This window comes from Suncus etruscus, chromosome 14 (genome assembly GCF_024139225.1).
Source record: "Suncus etruscus isolate mSunEtr1 chromosome 14, mSunEtr1.pri.cur, whole genome shotgun sequence".
Classification (NCBI taxonomy): domain Eukaryota; kingdom Metazoa; phylum Chordata; class Mammalia; order Eulipotyphla; family Soricidae; genus Suncus; species Suncus etruscus.
Genome location: NC_064861.1, coordinates 67,474,182 through 67,495,041, shown reverse-complemented (window position 1 = coordinate 67,495,041; position 20,860 = coordinate 67,474,182). Strand labels below are relative to the sequence as shown.

The following is a 20,860-nucleotide window of genomic DNA, read 5'->3' as shown; positions in this document are numbered from 1 at the left end:
GATTTACCTGGCTTGCACATTATTTTTTTGGGGTGTGAACCAGAAGAGGGGTGGGGGAACCCCCTACCTCCCTTAGCTGCAGGACCTACAGAAGGAAAAGAAAATAAAGAGGAGATGGGACTGATGGGTATTTGAAGGGTTGAGGTTCTTGCAGCCCACTCTGGAGCGAGAGGCTCAGGGAGGCAGAATAGGGCGGTGTCGCGCTGCAGGTGGAGGCGGCCGCAATTACAGTACAACTTTATTAATACTGGAATCTTCACAGTGCATTTGTTACTTGTAGCCGTGACTATTGAGATAAAGGGAGGGTGGGAGGGGCGGGGCAGGGGGAGAGAATCTATTCTCCAAAAAACCGACAGAAAGAAAAGAAACAAAAATGGGTTCAGAAAGGATGTGTGTATGTGGGGAGGAGGAGAGGTAGGGGATGGTAGTGAAGAGAGGGGGGGGAGAAAGGTGAGTAGGAACCAGAATGGGGAAATAAATAAAAAAAAAAAATAAAAGGAACAAGTTAACAACAGCACCAGAAAAGTTACTTCAGTCAAAAGATGCTTCTGAAAAGAATATTTCTCTGTACAAAATGAAAAATTAAAAGGAACTGAAAGAAATCCCTTCCTGCCCCCCCCCCCCAACCAGTTTGTGATGCGGTATGGTCAGCTCGGATCCTGGGGGGTGGGAGCTAGCGGATGGGCACTACCTGGGGTGGTCTTGGGGATGGAGAAGTTATGTACAGCCGTAAAGGGGGGAGAAAACAGCTTGAGGGGACAGCAGAACATGGTGGGGACACCTTCACCCAGAGAGCCTCCTACCTGGGAGGTTTGTTCTTCCCCTGGGGACCCTGGTCCCAGCGCTAGGCACCCAATACTCCCATCTCGCCCCTCACCCTCCTGCAGCTTACTCACAGCCCTTTCCTGCCCCTGCTCTCCTGGCCACTCTCCCAAATCCCTTTCCAAGAGCCCAAGCTGACACCCTGGGGTGGCCCTGGGCACTTGGCAAGGTCATCCGTAGACTCAGTGACTTACAGGAACCCTCTCTCTCTGCCCTTGGGGAGTCCGTTTATTCAGAGGCAGCCACAGGTCCTCTGTTTCCAGCACAATTACCAGCAGCTGGAGCAACCAGTCACAGATCCCTGTCTGTCCCTTCCAGACCAAGCCTGGGGGGCCCACATCCCTAGACCCTTGTTCAGGCCTGCAGACCCCAGATAAACTCTCTGCACACATGCTTTTACCCACTCCAGAGTTGGTGGGACCTGGTATTCGGATGGGAGATGTGCCCACCAACCACCTGCATTGTCCCAGGACACAGCCTGGCATGGGACAGTTGGGGCTGAACTCACCCCACCCACTTTCTCCAGTTTTCTGGCCCCTCTACTCCAACAGATTCCAGCTTCCGGGAGCCAGTGGGATCTGGGTCCCTCAGGCACTCAGACACACACCCTGTACTGTCCACCCTGTCCCCACACGGAGCCCATGTCCGTCAGTTCCACTGAATTCTATTCATAAAACCACCAGGTCCCCCTATCCACGTCAGCCCTCCCCACCCCCCCAAAAAAGTGGTGAGACCACCACCAAAGTGCCACCAGACTTTAAGCCCCACTGTGCCCGGATGAGGATGGCCACCCGTGTGGCCCAATGACCCTGGGCCCACAAACCCAGTCATCCCTCCTGGGGAGGGGATCCCCTTGCATTTTCTCCTGACCCCACTTCTAGTTTTCACTTGACCCAAACCTGCCACCCTACGGACTGTGTTGTGTGTCTACGTCCTGGGCTCACTGGGGCGCTTGTGTCCGGTGTCCCTGTGACCGGGAGGTCCCTGGGAGGGTGCAAGGGAGACAGGAGTGGGGGCCAGCCAGCAGGGCTCCAAATCCCAGTTCGTGTCCCTACTAGGGCAGGGATCCCCGGGGAGCTGCAGAGCCTCGCAGAAGGCGGAGGAAGGGACAGAATAAGCAAGAAAAGGAGGAAACAGGCTCGATGCAGTTCAGCCCTTCGCTCGGACTTGGTCCTTCCAGGCCGGCCGGATAGAGAAGTCGGGTCCAGTCGGCAAGCTGAAATCCAAGCTGCGGGCGAGCTGGGGGTGGGGGTCCTCTTTCCAATAAAGTGGCTTTGCCTGGGGTGACGCCCCCCCAAAAAAACCCTCACCCCCTAGACTGGGGCTTTTGCACCGACCGAGCCTTTCTTGCTGCCCACGGCCCAGAGGGGTGCGGCATCACAAGATGCGAGGCGCCGACCTGTCGTTGGTGACGGTCCTGCGGAGCCGCACCCCGCGGCGGATGGCCACCAGCATGTCCTCGGCCGGGGGGTCGCCGGGGGCGGCGGGCGGCGGGGTGGGCGTCTCTTGGGCGGGGGCGGCGGCCGCCAGGGCGCTGGGGAAGGGAAACTCGCCCTCGCCCAGGGCCTGGGCGCCCGCCACCAGCTCGCCCAGCTTCTCCACCAGGCTGTGCCGGTTGGCGGCCAGCTGCTGCTGCTCGTCGTCCTCGGCGGCGCCCGGGCCCAGCGCCCCGGCGTCGGGGCTCCCCCAGGCCGTGTTGGGGAGGCTGAGGCGCTTGGGCGAGGCCCGGGGCAGGTCCGGGGCCAGCGCGCCGGCCGCCGCGTCCTCGCCGTAGAAGACGCACTCCTCGCTGCCCGCGCGCGTGGGCCCCGCGTAGCCGGGCGAGTCGGGCACGGTGGGCGTCTTGACGGGCACGATGGGCGGCCGGATGGGGATGGGCCCGGCGCTGGAGAGCGCGCGGCGCACGGCGGGCTTGGTGGAGGGCGTGCGGCGGATGGTGGCCACGCCGGGGGGCGCGCCCGAAGGCAGCCCGGCGCCGGCGGGGGGCAGGCCGGCCGTGGGCAGCCCGGCCGTGGACGCCGGCCGCTTGGTCTGCAGCAGGCGGCGGTAGTTCTGCGCGATGTTGCTGTTGCGCGGGATCGTGGACGACTTGTCGAACTCGGCCGGGCCCTCGCCGTCCGCGTCCCCGTTCACCGAGTAGCAGTCGTAGTCCGAGCCTGCAGCGGGCAGGGGAGAGAGTGGGCGGGGCTGCCTCGCCCAAGCCACGCCCCAACCTGTCTTTCCAGGGGGCGACGGACGGGGCCGTTCAGCTTAAGCCACGCCCAAACCAGTCTTCTAGTGAAATATGGGCGGGGCCTCCCCGCCCAAGCCACGCCCAGCCTAGCTTTCCGGCGAGCAATGGGCGGGGTCGTCCCGCCTAAGCCCCGCCCCAACCCAGATTCCCGGTGAGTGATGGGTGTGGCCACCCGCCTAAGCCCCGCCCCAACCCAGCTTCCTGGCGGGTGATGGGTGGGTTCGTCCAGCCTAAGCCACGCCCCAACCCAGCCTCTCAGCGAGCGATGGGCGGGGCCATCCCGTCCCAACCCAGCTTCCCGGTGAGCGATAGGCGGGACCACCCTGCCTAAGCCCCACCCCAACCAAGCTTTCTGGCGATGGGCGGGGCCGTCCACATAAGCCCCACCCACCCCAGCTTCCCAGCGAGCAATGGGCGGAGCCATCACAACAAAGCCCCGCCCCAACCCAGCTCCTGGTGAGCGATTGGCGAGGCCGCCCTAAGCCCTGTCCTAATCCAGTTTCCCAGCGAACGATGGGCGGGGCCTCACTGCCTAAGTCCCGCCCCGACTCCTTAGCCAAGCCTAGTGGGGGTGGAGCCATTCCGCTGAGCCCGCCCCAACCCCACCTCCCAGGTGCTAGAGGCACACAGCCAAAGTCCGGCCTTGGTTCCAAATGCCTCCCTGGCCTCCTGACTGTGATGCCCCCGCAATCTCCCTACCTTGAGACGGGATGGTGTCCTCCGAGCAGGAGGGCGTGGTGGTCTGCGTGCTGTAGCCACTCGAGTACTGCAGTGAGTCCCGGCTGCTTTTCTGATGCTCCAGGCTCAGGCCACGGGTCAGCACCATGGCTAGGTCACTGGCTGCGGGGGACACCTCCTCCCCATGCTGGGTAGGGGATGGGGTGCAGAGCATAGGCTGAAGCCTTGATCTTCACCCCGTTTACCTATTCAGTCCCCCTAGCGGGACCCCCTGGCGGCCCAGAAAGGGCCACCTACCTTGGCCGCAATGGTGGCAGGGGACATTCGGGTTCGTGGTGCTTCTTCTCCACTGGGGCCCAGGGGGCTCCCCAGCGCAGGGCCTGGCTCGGTGTCCCGGAGGACCTCCACACGGTCCTTCCTTCGGGGCAGGGCAGTGCCTGGCTGCTCATGGGCCCCAGCCTTGGACCAGTCCTGAGGGGCCGGGTGGGTGGGTCAGGGGACTTGCACCGTGTTCAGATTTGGGGATTTCTAGCCATGTGAGGACTTGGACCCACAGTCCCACCAGGGACAAAGCATGGAGAGCAGGAAGGACGGAGGGGGTCCCATAGTGGAGGGGAGATATGAGGCAGAGTGGGGTGTTGGCACCTGGGTCCCCATGCCTACACTGACCGAGGTGGGGGAGCTGCACTCGCTGACAGATTGGCAGGTCTCTGAGGCCTCAGAGGATGCAGAGCTGGAGGACTTCTGCTGGGGGGGAGAGAGCACACTCTGGTTACTCCCCACGCCACCCCGGCTGGAATCACTCTTCCCAGAGCCTGCTGGGCAGGCTGGATGACTGCCTGGAGGCCTTGGCTGTGTTCAGAATCTTGCTCTGCCCGGGTGAAGCTGAGCTGTCCTGCTTGTGTTGGGGTATAGCTGCATTGAGATTGGTGTGTGGTAGGCCAGTACTCCTCAACCTTACCACAGATACATGCATGGCCTGGCAGTTTGAAACAAAGCAGCAGCCCTGGGGTTTCCAGCAGCTTTATTATGCCTCTGGGCTGGTACTGCCCCCTGAATGGTGAGGGCTAAAGACCACAGCTCTAGAGAATGGTTCCTTTGGCAGGGGAGCAGAGCCAAGGCTGCGGAACTCAGTACAGGTGACATCAAGGAAAGAGGAGCCACAGTGGGGCTGGAGAGATAGCACAGAGGTAGGGCATTTGCCTCGCAAGCAGTTGACCCAGGACCAAAGTTGGTTCAAAACTCGGTGTCCCATATGGTCCCCCGTGCCTGCCAGGAGCCATTTCAGAGCATAGAGCCAGAAGTAACCCCTGAGTACTGCCGGGTGTGGCCCAAAAACCAAAAACAAACAAACAAACAAGCAAACAAAAAAAAAAACACACAAAAAAGAGGAGCCACAGCCTGATCACTGAGTGGATCTTACAGGCTGGGGGGACAGGGGCAGCTGCAGATGGCCCTACAATCGTCTAAGGGACGAGGCTGGTGAGATAGCACAGCAGTAAGGTGTTTGCTTTGCACACTGCTGACTCGGGACAGACCTGGGATCAATCTCCAATATCCCATATAGTTCCCTGAGCCTGCCAGGAACAATTTCTGAGTGCAGAGTCAGGAGTAACCCTGAGTGCCAGTGTGTGGCCCAAAAACAAACAAAATAAAGTTTGAGAATCCCTAAATAAGAGCAAGAGAGAGTGAGCAAGTAGTCAAAGAATAGGAAAGAAGAAAAGGTTCATTAATATAAATGATAAGATTATATATGCAGTAACATATTCAAAATAACATAAAATAGGGGCCGGGAAGGTGGCGCTAGAGGTAAGGTGTCTGCCTTGTAAGCGCTAGCCAAGGATCAGGACCGCGGTTCGATCCCCCGGCGTCCCATATGGTCCCCCCCCAAGCCAGGGGCGATTTCTGAGCGCATAGCCAGGAGTAACCCCTGAGCATCACACGGGTGTGGCCCCCCAAAAAAAAAAAAGTTGGGGCCGGTGAGGTGGCGCTAGAGGTAAGGTGTTTGCCTTGCAAGCGCTAGCCAAGGAAAGGACCATGGTTCGATCCCCCGGTGTCCTATATGGTCCCCCCAAGCCAGGGGCAATTTCTGAGCATGTAGCCAGGAATAACCCCTGAGCATCAAACAGGTGTGGCCTGAAAAACCAAAACAAAAAACAAAAAACAAAAAACATAAAATTGGGGGTCAGATAAAGCAGTGGATAAGGTGTTTGCCTTGCATGTCACCAACTCAGGTTCTATCTCAGCACCCCAAATATTCTTCCAGAGTCCTTCCAGTATTTGCACACAAAGCAAGGAGTAAGCCCTGAACACAGCCAGGTATGACCTCAAAACAAAACCAAAAATAAAATAGAAAAACAAGTCAGTATATTCCCAAAAAGTTCCATTAAAAATCCAATAATAAATACTCAAGATCTCTACATAAAAAAATAAAATAAAACAAAATATTTGGGGCCGGAGAGATAGCACAGCGGTGTTTGCCTTGCAAGCATCCAATCCAGGACCCAAGGTGGCTGGTTCGAATCCCTCCGTCCCATATGGTCCCCCAAGCCTGCCAGGAGCTATTTCTGAGCAGATAGCCAGGAGGAACCCCTGAGCACTGCTGGGTGTGGCCCAAAAACCAAAAACCAAAAAAACAAAATATTTTTGGGAGAAGGTAAAGCCAAAATAAAAGGAGACATTAGGTATTTTTTAGTGGAACTAAAACAAGCTGATATTAAATTTTAATTTTTGGGCCACACCTGGCAGCACTCTGGGGTGACTTCTGGCTCTGATCTCAGAAATCATTCCTGGTGGGCTTGGGACCATATTGGGGGCCGGGGATCGACCCTGGGAAGGCTGCATACAAGGTAATCGATCTACCTTCTGTGCTATCCCTCTGGCCCTGATATTAAAGTTTATAAAGAAATGAAAAGTGCTATAAATTGATACAAGTGATATTGAAGAATAACTGCGTTCGAGGACTTTCAGTATCAGATATCAAGATTTAAAAGACGCCACACTAACAGTGTGATACTGGTATAGGATCAGTGGGAACAGAATAAAAACCTCAGACACACACCCCTCCCCTCATTTAACCGCTGGCAGCTGACAGAGGCTATCTACAGATAGCAAGTAGATCTTCATATGGACAAAATGAGCCACACACCCACCATATACACTCAGTTCCTGACAAGTGGCAGTTGTAAGTGGAAAAGGATGAACAACATGACTTGTGCACGCACAGGAGAAATACAGGGTGACGGGGCCTGCACGGTAAGGGTATGGCCCTGCCTGTGCTGACCAAGATCCTGCCAGTTCTGCTGCCTCCGTTTCCCAGGGCTGCTAATAGCCAGGCATGTGTGAGCATCAGGATGCGACCCTGGCAAGCACCAAAAAGTGTGAGCGCTGTATTGCAGAAGAGCCAAGTAAGATAAGCCTGCATGCAAGCCCCGCAACTAAGGGATGAGAATCTCCGTGAGCATTGCAGCTGAGCGTGAGAGAACCACAACCTGTGTACCAACCCTCTCTCTCAACCCCACGGTTAGTGGGAGCCCCACCACTACCTGTCTGAGCACCACAGTTGCATCATAACAACGGCATCATCATCAAGTAAAAGGAGAGAATTAAACAAACAAGTAAACAAAGGGTCAAGACAGAGCACAGAGGTTAAGGTCTCGCCTTGCATGCAGGCAACATGGGTTCACATCCCGACACTGCATAATGTCAATCGAGCATCACCAAGGAGTGACCCCAGAGCACAGAGTCAGGAGTAAGTCCTGAGCACTGTTGGATGTAGCCCTCAAAACAAATGAACAAGCAAACAACAACAACAACAACAACAACAACAACAACAACAGAAACCCAAGAAAATGGGCCACAGAGATAGTATTGAAGGCACTTGGAGTTGACCTGGGGTTGATCCCACATATGGTCTCCTGAGCACAGAGCCAGGAGAAGCTCCAGAGCAATTCTTGTGAAAAACCATCCCCCTCAATAAAAAAAATACCATCCATCTTTTAGAGAAAAACACGGAAGACCCTGTGTACACAGGATCTCAACCAGGACACAAAAAAAACATGGGGCCGGCGAGGTGGCGCTAGAGGTAAGGTGTCTGCCTTGCAAACGTTAGCCAAGGAAGGACTGCGGTTTGATCCTCCGGAGCCCCTATGGTCCCCCCAAGCCAGGGGAAATTTCTGAGCACTTAGCCAGGAGTAAACCCTGATCATCAAATGGGTGTGGCCCGAAAAACCATAAAAACAAAACAAAACAAAACAAAATAAAAAAGCACTACTGATAATGAGAAAAGAGAGAGGACAAACATGTCACATAGAGACGAAGGACTCTTTTGGCCCATAAATAATTCCCACTGAGACAATGAGATGGGCTGGGCCCCCCAGACTAAGAAGGACGAAGCGTTGGACCACACAGACATCTTGCCCACTGTAGAAGCAAGCACAGGAGTGGAAGAGGAGGCTCAGAAAGGTGCACAGGGGCATATCCACTTCAGCAGTGCAAACAGAGACCCCAGGGCACCCTACCTGGTGTATGCGCCCACAGGAGGGCTGATGTGTGAGAACAGGAAACAGCCATGCAGGAGGTGCTGGAGAACTACAAGCCCAGGGTTGCCTGCTCCAACCATTGAGGTTGGTGCAGAAGATTTTTCTAAAGCTCAGTCGTGGCTGGACAGATAGCACAGTGTAGGGTGTTTGCATTGCATAGGGTCTACTGTGTACCACCAGGAGGGATCCCTGAGCACAGAGCTAGGGGAAAGCTCTGAGTATAGCTGGCTGTCATCCTCCCTCAAAAAATTTAAAATAACAAACAAACCCAATAGTATAAGTCATGAAGGAGGAAGCAGGGGTGGGAGCCTTCCTATAGACAAAAACTTCAGGCAGGGCTGGTTCGGGTCCTACATGCATACGCAGACCCATTAACTTCGGTGGAAAATGGGCAGTGAGAGAGGCCAAGGAAAAAAGTCATGGTTTTGTCAAATGTCTGGAAAGGGTTTGAGCAGGAGTGAGTGGGCTGTGGGGAGGTCTGGGGACTGCTGCATGGTTGATGCAAGGTTTCTAACCAGCTTGAACTTGAAAAGGAGATGCAGAAAAATCCCTCCCTAGACAGGTGGAGTGGAACAGGAAGTAAATGGGAAGGTTCAGGAGAGAAAATGATGCAGATGGCAGGGGGGGAGGAACAGGAGGCGAAGCAGGTGACAGAAAGGCAGGATGAGAAGCCCTGTAAGAGGAAGGACTTGGCGGGGGAAGAGGAAGGACTTGAAAGAAAAAGCCAGAAAGCCCAGAATGACAGGAGAGATAGGGGTGGGGAGAGAGACAGAGAGAGACAAAGAGAGAGAAGAAAGAGAGAGAAGAGAGAGAGAGAAAGAGAGAGAGAAAGAGAGAGAGAGAGAGAGAGAGAGAGAGAGAGAGAGAGAGAGAGAGAGAGAGAGAGAGAGAGAGAGAGAGAGAGAGAGGCCTTCCCAGGAGAGCTAAAGACGGACCCAAGACTCAGACACACTGAGCAGACACAGGCAGGAGGAACAGAGCTCAGTTCAGAGCACTTGCCTTGGCTGTGTGAGGCCCCGGGTTCGATCCCTGGCACTGCCAAAATAAACACATGAAAAATAAGGGAGGAAGAAAGATTGAGAAGCAGTAAAAACTGATGAACAGAAAAATGTGTAAGCATGTGGATGTGGCTAATCTGTTTTTTGTTTTGTTTGAGCACATGAAAGTGCTCAGGGCTTACTCCTGGCTCTGTGATCAGGGATCACTCCTGGTGGCATTTAGGGGACCATACGAATGCTGGGAATTGAACCTGGGAGGGCCACATGCAAGGCAAGTAAGTAGCCTACCCGTTGTACCATTGCACTAACCCCTAACACGCAGTAAATCTGAACAAACGGTTTATGAAACCATGACATCCAGGCTAGCCATTGGGGCTGAGGAGACAGTTACCAGGTTTCAAGCATGGCCCACCCTGGTTCCATTTCCAGCACTGCAAACCCAGTTCCCTAGTACCATGGGTGTGCCAGGGGGTAATCTTGCCCTCAGCCTCTCACATTGGATTGCAGGCCTTGTTGGCTGAGAATCCTAAAAGGGTATCTCATGAGCAATGCTTAGGACAAGCTGACCCCCAACAACAAAGATAGCAAAAAAAAAAAAAAAAAAAGCATAAATAGAAAACTCCAAGTAGGCCATGAGTCTAAATATATCAGTGATCATAATAAACATAAATGGGATAAAAATTCCAGTTAAGTAAAGATGAGGGGCCGGAGAGATAGCATGGAGGGAGGGCGTTTGCCTTGCATGCAGAAGGACGGTGGTTCGAATCCTGGCATCCCATATGGTCCCCCGAATCTGCCAGGAGCAATTTCTGAGCGTAGAGCCAGGGGTAACCCCTGAGTGCTGCTGGGTGTGACCCCAAAAACCAACCAAACAAAAAAACAAGAAAGAAGTAGAGATAAGGGGTCAGAGTGGTGGCGCAAGTGGTAAGGCATCTGTCTGCCTTGCACACGCTAGTCTAGGATGGATGCTCCCCCAAAAATAAAAAAAGTAGAGATGAGAGATGAGGGCTGGAGTGATGGCATAGTGGGAAGGGCATTTGCATTGCATGTGGCAGACCCATATTTGATCCCTGGCATTCCATATAGTCCCTGAGCCCACCAGGAGTGGTTTCTTTTTTCTTTTTGGGCCACACCCGGTGATGCTCAGGGATTACTCCTGGCTATGCGCTCAGAAATCGCCCCTGGCTCGGGGGACCATATGGGACACCGGGGATTGAACAGAGGTCTGTCCTGGATCAGTCAGGTACAAGGCAAATGCCCTATAGCTGTGCTACTGCTCTGGCCCCCAAGAGTGATTTCTGAGCACAGAGCCAAGAGTAATCCCTGAGCACTGTTGAATGTGACCCCAAAACAAAACAAAAAAAGTAGAGATTGCCAGGCTGGAGCAATAGTATAGTGAATTGGGCTCTTGTCTTGAATACAGCTGGCCTCCTAAATAGTCCCTCAAGCCCTTCCAGGAGTGACTGCTGAGTGCAGAGCCAGGAGTAACCTCTGTGCACCACTGGCTGTGGTCCAAAACCAAAAATCAAAACCCAAAAAAGAAGTAGGGATTGTCGGAAAGGGAAGGGAGAGAAAGATATATACGTTTGCCAAGATCCATGTCAACTGTAGGGGTTTAAGGCAGGAAGGCAGTGGTTGGAGAGACAGTGCTTCGGGGCTAAGGTAATTTGTCTTGTTTCCCAAAGAGTCGGGTTCAAATCCTCAGCACCACATCAGGGATCACTCCTGAGTTCAGAATCAGGAATAGCCTGCATGCACTACTGGGCGTGGCCCCCAAACTAAAAAATAAAATAACACCCCACACAAAGAAAACTAACAGGGATGAAAATGGTTAATGTCAATATCAGAGGAAATAAAACTGTGGCAGCTACAGATCTACGTGAACAGACTTTAAGAAATACAGAAGGAGGGCCGGAGAGAACATGGAGGTAGGGTGTTTGCCTTGCATGCAGAAGGACGGTGGTTCGAATCCCAGCATCCCATATGATCCCCTGTGCCTGCCAGGAGCAATTTCTGAGCAAAGAGCCAGGAGTAACCCCTGAGCACTGCCAGGTGTGACCCAAAAACCAAAAACCAAAAAAAAAAAAAAACAAAAAACAGGAGGGCTGGAGAGATAGCATGGAGGTAGGGTGTTTGCCTTGCATGCAGAAGGACGGTGGTTTGAATCCTGGCATCCCATATAGTCCCTGAGCCTGCCAGGAGCTATTTCTGAGTGTAGAGTCAGGAGTAATCCCTGAGTGCTGCTGCGTGTGACCCAAAAACAAAAAAGAAAGAAAGAAATACAGAAGGAGGGATTGAGGGATAGCACAGCGTAGGATGTTTGCCTTGCATGTGACCAACACAGGATAGATCCTGGGTCAATTCTCGGAATCCCATATGGTCCCCCAAGCCTGCCAAGAGCGATTTTGGAGTGCAGAGCCAGGAGTAATCTCTGAGTGTCACCGGCTGTGACCCCAAAACCAAAACCAAAAATAAGATATGCAGAAGGCGGGGGCTGGAGCGATAACATAGCAAGAAGGGCGCTTGCCTTGTATGTGGCTGATCTGGGTTCGATCCCTAGCATCCCATTATGGTCCCCGAGTACTGCCAGTTGTGCAGAGCCAGGAGTAACCCCTTAGCATTGCCGGGGTGGCACCAAAACTAAACCAAACCACAAAAACAAAACCCATGCAGAAGGCTCTGTGGGGGTGGGGGCAAGGACAGGGCAGAGCTAATGATAACAGAGCAGAAGCAGGTCTGGTTCACAGGCCAGAGTTAATATCTGAAACTTGTACATGCTTAGCAAGGTTCTCACCACACAGGTGGTGACTCTAGGCACATGCTCTGTGGGGTGGTGGGATGGTGGCAAAGAAGACAGGAGGGGATGGGGAATGTAGGAAGGGAGGCCAGTGGACAATTTCCTGGAGAAGCACTGTTGGAAAGAAAGGAGGTCAGGGGATGCACTGGAAACTCTCAGTGCTTTTGGTACCAAGACTTTAAAACTCAGTGTGGAAAGAACAGAAGGGGAAGGTGTTTGCTTTGCATGTAGCCTACCTGGGTTTGATCCCCAGCACCCACATAAACACAGCCAGGAGTGTTTCCTGAGTGCAGAACCAGGAGTAACCCCCGAGCATTGATAACCCCAGTTCCCTTTGACCCCCGTGGGTCCCAGGATGCCCCCTCACCTGGCTGGTGATGTCGGAAGGCATAGGTGAGGGTGGCTTGGAGTAGGTGGGGTCCTGGGACACGAAGCCCGAGTCGTGCGAGGAGACGCTGCAGAGCCGTGTGGATGTGGATGTGCTGGCCGGCTGCGCCAGGCTGCGGTAGCGACACGTGGGGCTAGGTGAGTAGGTCTGGGCACCCCCGGGCCAGGGGGCGCCGCCACCCTTGGCACTGCCGCCGCTGCTGGGGGCGCTGAGGAGGGGGTGCGGCGGGTGGGAGGGAGACACACAGAGGAGTGTGACAGAGGAGGTGGGGACAGAGGGGGAGACAATGTCAGACTGCAAGACCCTGGGACCTGGGGACAGGGACCGTGTTGGGAGCTGGCCCGCCTCTGACCTGGGAAGTCTCCCATAATGCTCTGGGGGCTGCTCTCAGGGGTTCCCCCAGCCAAGGTACCTTTCTGCTTCCACTTCGTTATGAAGAAGAGCAGACCACCGTACACTCATATAGTCAGGTGGACTAAGCATCAATGGGAGGGGCCCCCAGGGTCCCTTAGTACTGCTTGTGAGACCCCCCAGAATATAGGCCAGGGGTCCTCAAACTTTTAAACAGGGGGCCAGTTCACTGTCCCTCAGACCATTGGAGGGTCTGACTATAGTAAAAACAAAACTTATGAACGAATTCTTATGCACACTGCATAGATCTTATTTTGCAATGAAGAAACAAAACAGATACAAATACAATATGTGGCCCTCGGGCCATAGTTTGAGGCTAACAAGAGGGAAACCGAGTCAGCCAAGACTAATCATCTCTGATATCCCTTCTCAGGTCTAGACTAGGTGAGACCCGTCATCACCCTCTCAGCACCCCCAACTCTGGGCTCATTTGCCCTTGGGAGGGACTTGAGGGTACATGGAACAGCTGTCCCCTCCCAGAGACCCCCATGACCGCCACACTCACTGCTGCTTCTCCTCTGAGCTTTGAAGTTCCCTAAAAGTCTCCCAGCCCAGTCTGGGAGGGCCTGAGGGAGCCCCTGTGTCTCTCCCACCCAGAAGGCTACTGGGGACCAGCCTGATCCAAGCACCTGCTCACAGAATCAGTGGTGCTGGGGCTCCCCTTCTCTAGCCCATGGCACCTCCTCCAGTCCTTTCATTACACCCAAGGGTCTGGCTGAGCTGGGTGGGGAATGGCTGGGATCCCACACCTCAGTTTCCCCATTCTTTCTGGGAGTCAGTGAAAGAAACACATGGAGCCTTGGCAGAACCCCTGGGATGGAGTTCATGTGGTGGCCAGTGCTGACCAGTCCCCTATGGGACTGAGGCATCATGTGACCCCTGGGACCATGATACCTGTGGATGCTCTACCCTGCCAAGGCCCCCCACGAACCTGCACATGCTGGACTTTCGGGAGCTGGAGCTGCTGGGGGAAGAGGGGGGCGTCTGGTACGACCAGCTGTAGTCCGAGCCCTTCAGATCTTTGATCACCTGAGGAGGGGCACAGATGGGTCACCCGAGGCTGCCCACCCCTCAGAGGGCTCGCTAGTGTTCTCCAGGGACCCCACAGAGACGGGATGGGGTGAGGTCCCCCACTCTCTCACCAGCAGAAGACCCTTGGGGAAGACACAAACTCCATATGTCAGGGGTGCAGGAGTGGGCTGACAGAGGGTTGGGTAGATGGTTGGGTATTCTTGGGCAGATGCCCCCCTTGGCTCACACCCACCAGCAGCCTGAGCCAGGCGAGGGGCTACGGACATGATAGAGCTCGGGACCAGCTGGCCGCGCCCCGTTCCGAGTCTCTCAGAGCCTGGAGACCAGGTGAGTCCATCACACCCCTCCTGAGAGGACGGAAGCGAATGCTTTCAACAGACGTCTGGGCTGAGCCTGGGTGCCCAAATCCCAGGGTGGCTGCATGGATAATGCCTGACCTTCTATTCCTTAATACCTCCCCCAGACGCTGTGCCAAACGCACCTGCTCGCTGGCAGGAGGCAGCTTGTGTGGCTCCGCAGTCAGTACCACCAGGTCGTCGATGATGCCCTGCAGGTGCGTGATCTCGCCCAGCATGGTCAGCTCACCATTCTGCAGGAGGGGCGACTCAGACCTGATGCATGCACGCACGCACACACACACACACATACACGGTGCCCACACACACCTGCGGGTGGGCAGGGGCGCTGAAAGGCCCACTAGGCACTCACCACCACAGGCTGCAGGAAGGCAATGAAGCTGCAGAAGCGGCCACGCTCCTCAATCAGTGCCCGGCGCACCGCCTGCTTCTCTGTCTCCTCCAGTAGCAGGTACATGTCGTTCACATCCTGCAGGGCGCTGTCCAGCTGCGGCTGCAGGTCCCCCTTCCCTGCGGATGACGAGAGGCCGCGCTGGGGAACCAGGGACAGTGGTCGGGACTGGGGCGAGGGCGGGTTCCGGAGCAGGCGGAGGAGGGAGAGGTGAGGACAGACACAGGGGTGGTGGTAGTAGGGCAAGGGCGGGGGGTGGGGGGGAGAGACACCCAAAGCAGTGAAGCTCACTAGGTCCTGGCCGGCACAGAGTGGTGCCCGGAGCATTTGGGCTCAGGGGAGTCCAGCAGGGGGCCCCTATGTGAGCTGTGACTCCCCTCAAATCCTACACGGCCCAGGGCCCAGGATGGAGGGCGTGGGACAGCAGAGCGAGGGGCTGGGCCCTAGGGCAGGAGTAGGGGGGCGTCACAGTGGGGGACCCCCTCCCTGCTCAGCTCATGGAAGGACACACCCGCCACCACAGCACAGAGAAGCAGCGAGAGAGACAGAGAGAGGCGAGAGGATGGCGTGGAGGAGACAGCGAGACAGGAGCGGGGAAGGATGCTGGGTGGAGCGCCCCTCCCTAGCTGGCTCTGAACCCATGGCCACCTTCCCGGCTCCTCTTGGCTCAGAGGGGCCCTTCCAGTGGCCCTGAGCTGGGGGACACAGACAGCTGTGACAGTGCCAAGAGGAGCGGCTGGAGGGTGGGACATTTGACTTACCAAGTAGCTCTACAGGAAGAATGTGGAGGAGGAGGAGAGACAGAGAGAGAAAGAATGTGTGAAAGACAGCCGCGTGGACAGCCACTCCTGGGGGGCAGGGAGCCTAGGCCAGAGGGGCCAGGACTGGGATGGGGCAGGGTGGGTCCCTCTGTCCCACCCAATATTCTGGAGGGCCCTGTGTCCAGGACTGGCTTTGGCGGGCCAGGATGACATGCCCTGGGGTGTCCCGGGGTGGTGGGGCTGAGGATGGAGTACGGGCTGATTCTGGGTGCCTGCCAGGATCTACCTTTGCGAGCTTTCTTCTGCAGCTTCAGCGTGTCTGAAGACTTCTTCTTGATCTCATGCCGAGCACGCTTGTACTCTGTGCAGGGATGAGAGAGGGGCGCTGTGATCTGGCCCCAATCTGAAGTGGGGAGATTACCTGAAGAGCCCCCAGCCACCCCACCTTTTGCATGGTCCTTGTCCAGCTGGTTGGCTGATTTCTTCCAGTCCTCGATGCGCTCTTGCAGCGGGTTTATGAGGCTCTCCAGCAGCGCGCTGAGGGCAGGAGAGGGTGTGTGTGGGGTACATATGGATAACTTGGGGTACGGGGGTCCCAGCATACCCGCCTACCAAGCCCACTTACTTGGTGAATTGCCGCAGTTTGGTCTCGATGCTGCGGTGGCGCATGCACATGCGTGTGAGTGCCGAGCCGATGTCCCGCGTGGCCCCTGGAGAGGAGAGTGCAAGGCGTGGGACGCAGCCCCACTGCAGTGCCAAGCTCACGCCACGAGGGGGCGCGCCGGCCCGCGGAGGCTGAGTCCCGCAGCAGCCTGCGCCGCGCCCCACAGTGCCCGGCCGCGCCCCGCCCCCTGCATTCCGCAATCCTGCAGCTGCCTGGGGCATGGGATCTTCCTGGGATTTCTGTCCCGATCACTGCTGTTTGCAGAAGCCAGTGCAGAGGTCTGCCCAAAGGCCAGCCCAAACCTCCTCTTCCAGACCCTTCACCTAAGGAACCCTGGGCCAGGTGTGCCAGGAGGCAGCAGGCCAAGGGGGTGAAAGGCTCTAGGCTGTTCTACCAGACCAGAGGGCAGCCTGGATGGGAGATCAGTCCCTGTCTCCCCACTATCTGAAGAGTAACGAGAGTGGAAACCAAAGTCATCAGATGAAGGCAGAGCACAGAGGCTACGGCACTAAGGTGCGAAAGCCAAAACTGTTCTATAACATCCGGCCACTGTTCCCCCTCACCTTGCAGCCTCTGCTGTCCAGGGTCTGTCTCCCCAAGAGCATCCTATCATAAGGACACAGAGCTCAAGTCCCCATTCTTTTTTTTTTTTTTGGGGGGGGGGTCACACTCGGCAGCGCTCAGAGGTTACTCCTGGCTCTACACTCAGAAATTGCTCCTGGCAGGCTCGAGGGACCATATGGGATGCCGGGATTCGAACCACTGTCCTTCTGCATGGAAGGCAAACGCCTTACCTCCATGCTATCTTTCCAGCCCCTCAAGTCCCCCATTCTGGGGGTCTAATTTCTCTGCTTCCTTCTGAGTTCACCTTCCTGTCCACAGGGCATATACCCACCTGCAGCCTTGCCCTACCTGTCTCCAGCTACACCTCTCAGTCTATGGCCACACCCACAAATCACAACCATGCTCTTCAACCACAAACCATGCCCACATGTAGCCACACCTTCACCACACTGAAAATCCCTACCTCGGGTGTTGGTGGCCATGTCAGCCACTTTCTGGAAGGCATCCAGGAAGGCCACGGCAGCTAGCACAGTGGTCCTGGGGAGAGGGGCAAGAGACGAGCTGTGGGCAAGCTGTCCTGTCACCCGCCCGTCTCCCATAGGACTCCCCCTGCTCAGTCTCACCTCAGCTGAGAGTGCAGCTTCGTGGCCTTGGAGTTGAAGTCCTCCCAGATTGGGTACGAACTCTGTAGGGAGTAAGGAGAGCAGTGAGATTCCAGAAGCGTGGGGACAGGGCCACTTCTAACACGGCACTTTGGGGTGTTCAGGAGAGGTGGAGCCTGTAATGGCAGGGCCTGTCTCTTTTGGGGTTCCTAGGGACTGAGCCCAGGCGGGGTACCTTATGCCACCAGAGACAGGGTGCAGGCTGGCATGTCACACCAGGTCTAAACTGGGGGTCGAGGGGCCCCGCCCTGTGCCCAGGAATGGGCTGCCAGGCTGGCTGGCTGTAGTGCAGCTCCCAGGCCCTAGGGCTGGTGCTCCTGCCGGCCGGCCAGCCCTGGCTGAATGGGGCCTTGTGCACCATGAAGCCCACAGAGGCACCTTTCTCCAGCCCAGGGCCCCTCCCGCGCGGACACAGCGTGGCCTTTATCCTAGCCTAGCCCGAGAGGCGGCCAAGAGGGGCTTTCCCAGGCTGGAGGGAGATGTCTGGCCACGGCGCTGTCCAGTTCGATTAAGGGGCTGCCCGGGCAGCAGAACCCTGAAGGAACCTCAACTTGGGGCCTCCATGCAGATTTGGAACTCCCAGTGGGCAAGGCTGGGGCCCCAAGTCGCTTCTGCTGCTCCATCTATGTTGGGGCCGGGTGCTGGGGGAATGGCGGGGGTTTGCCCCTGGCCAAGGAAGGGAAGCATAGACCCGGTTCCAGGGACTGGAAGAAGGTTGGGTCCTGCTAGATTCTGGGAGGAGCTGAGCACAGACTTCAAGGAGCAGAGAGACAGGATGCCTCATTTTTCCTTGGGGGCACCCAGGGAAAGCAAACATTTGCTCAGACAGGCTGGAGTCCGGAAGGCCCGGGGTGGGCGGGTGGCGGGAAGGGGTTGAGGAGGACGGATGGAGTGGGGCTTTTGAAAGACAGAACTCAGAGTCTTGGAAGGAGGGGAATCGTGAGGGGTGCAGGGCTGCAGAGTTGACGGGAAGCGGGGAGACACCGACCCTACCCTGTTACTGGCCCTCACTCTAGTTCCCCAGTGTGGGTCCCCGGGGGAGGACGGCCAGGCCTGAGAGGACAGACCCATGTACCAGTCACCCTTACTCTGGGTGACTCACAAGGGACCCCAGAGATGAGGCCTGCTGAGAGGTCTTCACAAGCCCCCATCGCTGCTGGGTTGAGCCCCTGGCTTTTGTCCCTATGGAACTTGTGGAGGGCCGATGCCCAGAAGCAGGCAGGTGGCTTGGCCCATTGGGCATAAGAAGAAATGGAGGCCCAGGGATATGAGGTAGATGTAGGTTCTCTACATACATACCCCAGCACAGTGGCCCTTACTCTTGGGGGGCAGGGCCCACACGGGAAGGTGGGTCGGGGCAGCAGGGCACAGACAGAGCTCCCTTTCAGGGTGCTGTGCTGGAGAGAGGAGGGGACTTATCTGTCTTTAGAAGGACAGTGAGGGACCCGGGATGCTGCAGCTGAGACCAATGTTTTGTCCAGATCTCCAGCCTGGAATGTGGGCTGGAAGCCTGCCTAGCCTTGGGGTCTTCCTGGTGCCTCCCCAGCCCCCATTCTGTGTTGAGGGTATGCGTATTCAGGAGGCTGGAGGCCTGTGAGGGATGGACATATCTCTCTCTGGGTGTCATTAGGCAGCTGAGGTGGTTAAATGAGAGGGACAGGAAACTCTCATCTCTCCCCATCCCTGTGTGTTCCAGTCCCTTGCCTCCACCTAACACATCACCCCCAGCTCAGGGCTGGGGCTTTGGAAAGCCAGTTACGACTGGGGTGGGGGCCACTGTGAGCGCACGTTGGGGGCCCTCGGGGACCCTGCCCAGGTGTCTGGCTGTGCCTTCTAGGGCAGTCCCACCTCAGTGGCTTGGGTCAGCGCTGCGCGTCAAGACCAGGTGACATACCTCCAGGTGGCCCAGCCTGGCTCTGGCTCTGGCCTTGACACGGGCGCGTGCCATGGACAGGCCAGACGGGCCCTGGCATTGTCCCAGGTGGACGCTCGCCCTGTTTGCCCCACACCTCCTGCCAGATTCCAGCCGCTGCCCAAAGTTCCTTGCAAAGGTGTCCAGGGCAGGGGAGCAGCAGGGCCGGGACCTGTCTTCTGCACTGGGTATGGAAGAGGGCCGGGGATGGAGGGGGCACGGTCTGAGGGGTTGCTGCAGGCCATGAGACCAGGGCTGGGGAAGATGGCGTGGATCTGTGGAGATGGAACCGGGGGGAGCACCCTATACGGGAGAGGGGGGGGTCTGCTGCATTGTAGTTAAGCCTGCGTTCCTGGGAGCTCAAGAGTCCTCCGGAGTGCAGAGATATCTGGTGGCTGCCCAGGACCCTGCTCTCTCCCTTGTCTGGACTACCTGCAATCCTGGTTCCCCAAGGTGGCTGCCTTCTTCTTCCTCGCTGTCCCTTCTCTGGTCTGCCTACAATCCTGTCTCCCCCTTCCTTTGGCCACCCGTGCAATGGGGTGTCACCTCCTGAGTGGGTGATGTCACTGGGGGGGTGCTGGGCTATGTACCTGGGCCTGTGTGCTCTTTGGGGAGGGGTGCTCAGGAACTGCGGTGGAGGCCCTGTCCCCCCACCCCCTCTGCCCAGCACGATCCACTCAGGCTCTCCCCGAGCGCTGGCCCTCTGCCTCCTTCCCAGGGAACTCTGCCAACCATTAGCCTTTTGGGGGGGCGATCAACCAGGGCTGAGGTTAGGGACAGTTGCCAACTGTCTCCTTAATGACCTTGAGCTTGCCCCAGGCCTCAGTTTCCCCACCTGGTGCTCTGGCCCGCTCCAACCTGACCTTGGGTCATTGAAAAGGGGGAGGTGGCAGTGGGGATCGGGCTGGAACCTGGGGCGCCCTAAGGTCTCCCTAGGGGATGCCACTCGTCCCGTGTCCTCCTGCTCCATTCAAGGCGCGGGTGGCGGCCCGAGGACTCGTGGGGGGCTCAGTCCTGGTTATGGTGGCGGGTCGCGGGCGCCGCAGGGCTGGGCTGCAGAGGCCGCGCGGCCAGCAGGCAAGGAGTTAAGGGCTGTGGGTTTATTATTTCTCCAGCTTTCGCGGTGACAGCATTGTCTGGGCTCGGGGCGGGGGTGGGCGGCGGCCCTCGGGGGGGGGGAGAGAGAGACAGAGAGAGAGAGAGACCCTGGAAGGCCGGCCGGCCTTTGGCGGCGCAGGCCTCGGGAGGAACCCACCCCCCATTCATGTTTTGGGGGGTCCGGGCCGGAGATCGCCGGAGCGCGCGCGCGCGCGTAAAAGCTCCAATTGGGGGGGATTCGATAGGCTCCCCGACAGCCCCGCACACCGTCCCCACCCCACCCCACGCTCGGACAAGGACGCGGGCGCCGTGCCCCTCGCTGGCTACCTTCATGTCGTTGACGATGGCCTGGAAGAGCCCGCCCAGGGCCCCGCACTCCTTCTCCGCCGTCTCCATGCTCCGGCCGGCGGCGGGGCGCGGGGCGCGGGGCGCGGGCGCTCGCTCGCTCGCTCGGGGCCGGGCCGTCCGTGCGTCCGGGCTCAGCGGCGGAGGCCGGCCGCGCCGCGCACCGGGGTGGCGGGCCGTGGCGGGGCGGCGCGGGCCATGGCGCGG

At 57.2% G+C, this 20,860-nt stretch overlaps 1 protein-coding gene across 5 annotated transcripts; it reads right to left on the bottom strand.

Annotated features, from left to right (window-relative positions):
- Positions 1–2,138: 2,138 nt before the first annotated feature.
- Positions 2,139–20,747, bottom strand: MTSS2 (MTSS I-BAR domain containing 2). 5 transcript variants are annotated; one of them, XM_049786357.1, is made up of 14 exons: positions 20,636–20,747; positions 17,260–17,321; positions 17,100–17,173; positions 16,034–16,118; positions 15,854–15,945; positions 15,695–15,769; positions 14,609–14,766; positions 14,382–14,489; positions 13,800–13,897; positions 12,437–12,665; positions 4,403–4,480; positions 4,031–4,204; positions 3,755–3,920; positions 2,139–2,978 (listed from the first exon to the last, which is right to left on the bottom strand). In XM_049786357.1, the coding sequence occupies exons 1-14, from the start codon at positions 20,702–20,704 to the stop codon at positions 2,200–2,202; spliced, it is 2,247 nt and encodes a 748-aa protein (XP_049642314.1). In that variant the 5' UTR covers positions 20,705–20,747; the 3' UTR covers positions 2,139–2,199. The 5 variants fall into 5 exon arrangements, with proteins under 5 accessions (XP_049642314.1, XP_049642318.1, XP_049642316.1 ...); XM_049786361.1 differs by having other exon boundaries at positions 12,437–12,559; positions 13,796–13,897; positions 20,636–20,723; XM_049786359.1 differs by having other exon boundaries at positions 12,437–12,569; positions 20,636–20,723.
- Between the last annotated feature and the right edge of the window lie 113 nt (positions 20,748–20,860).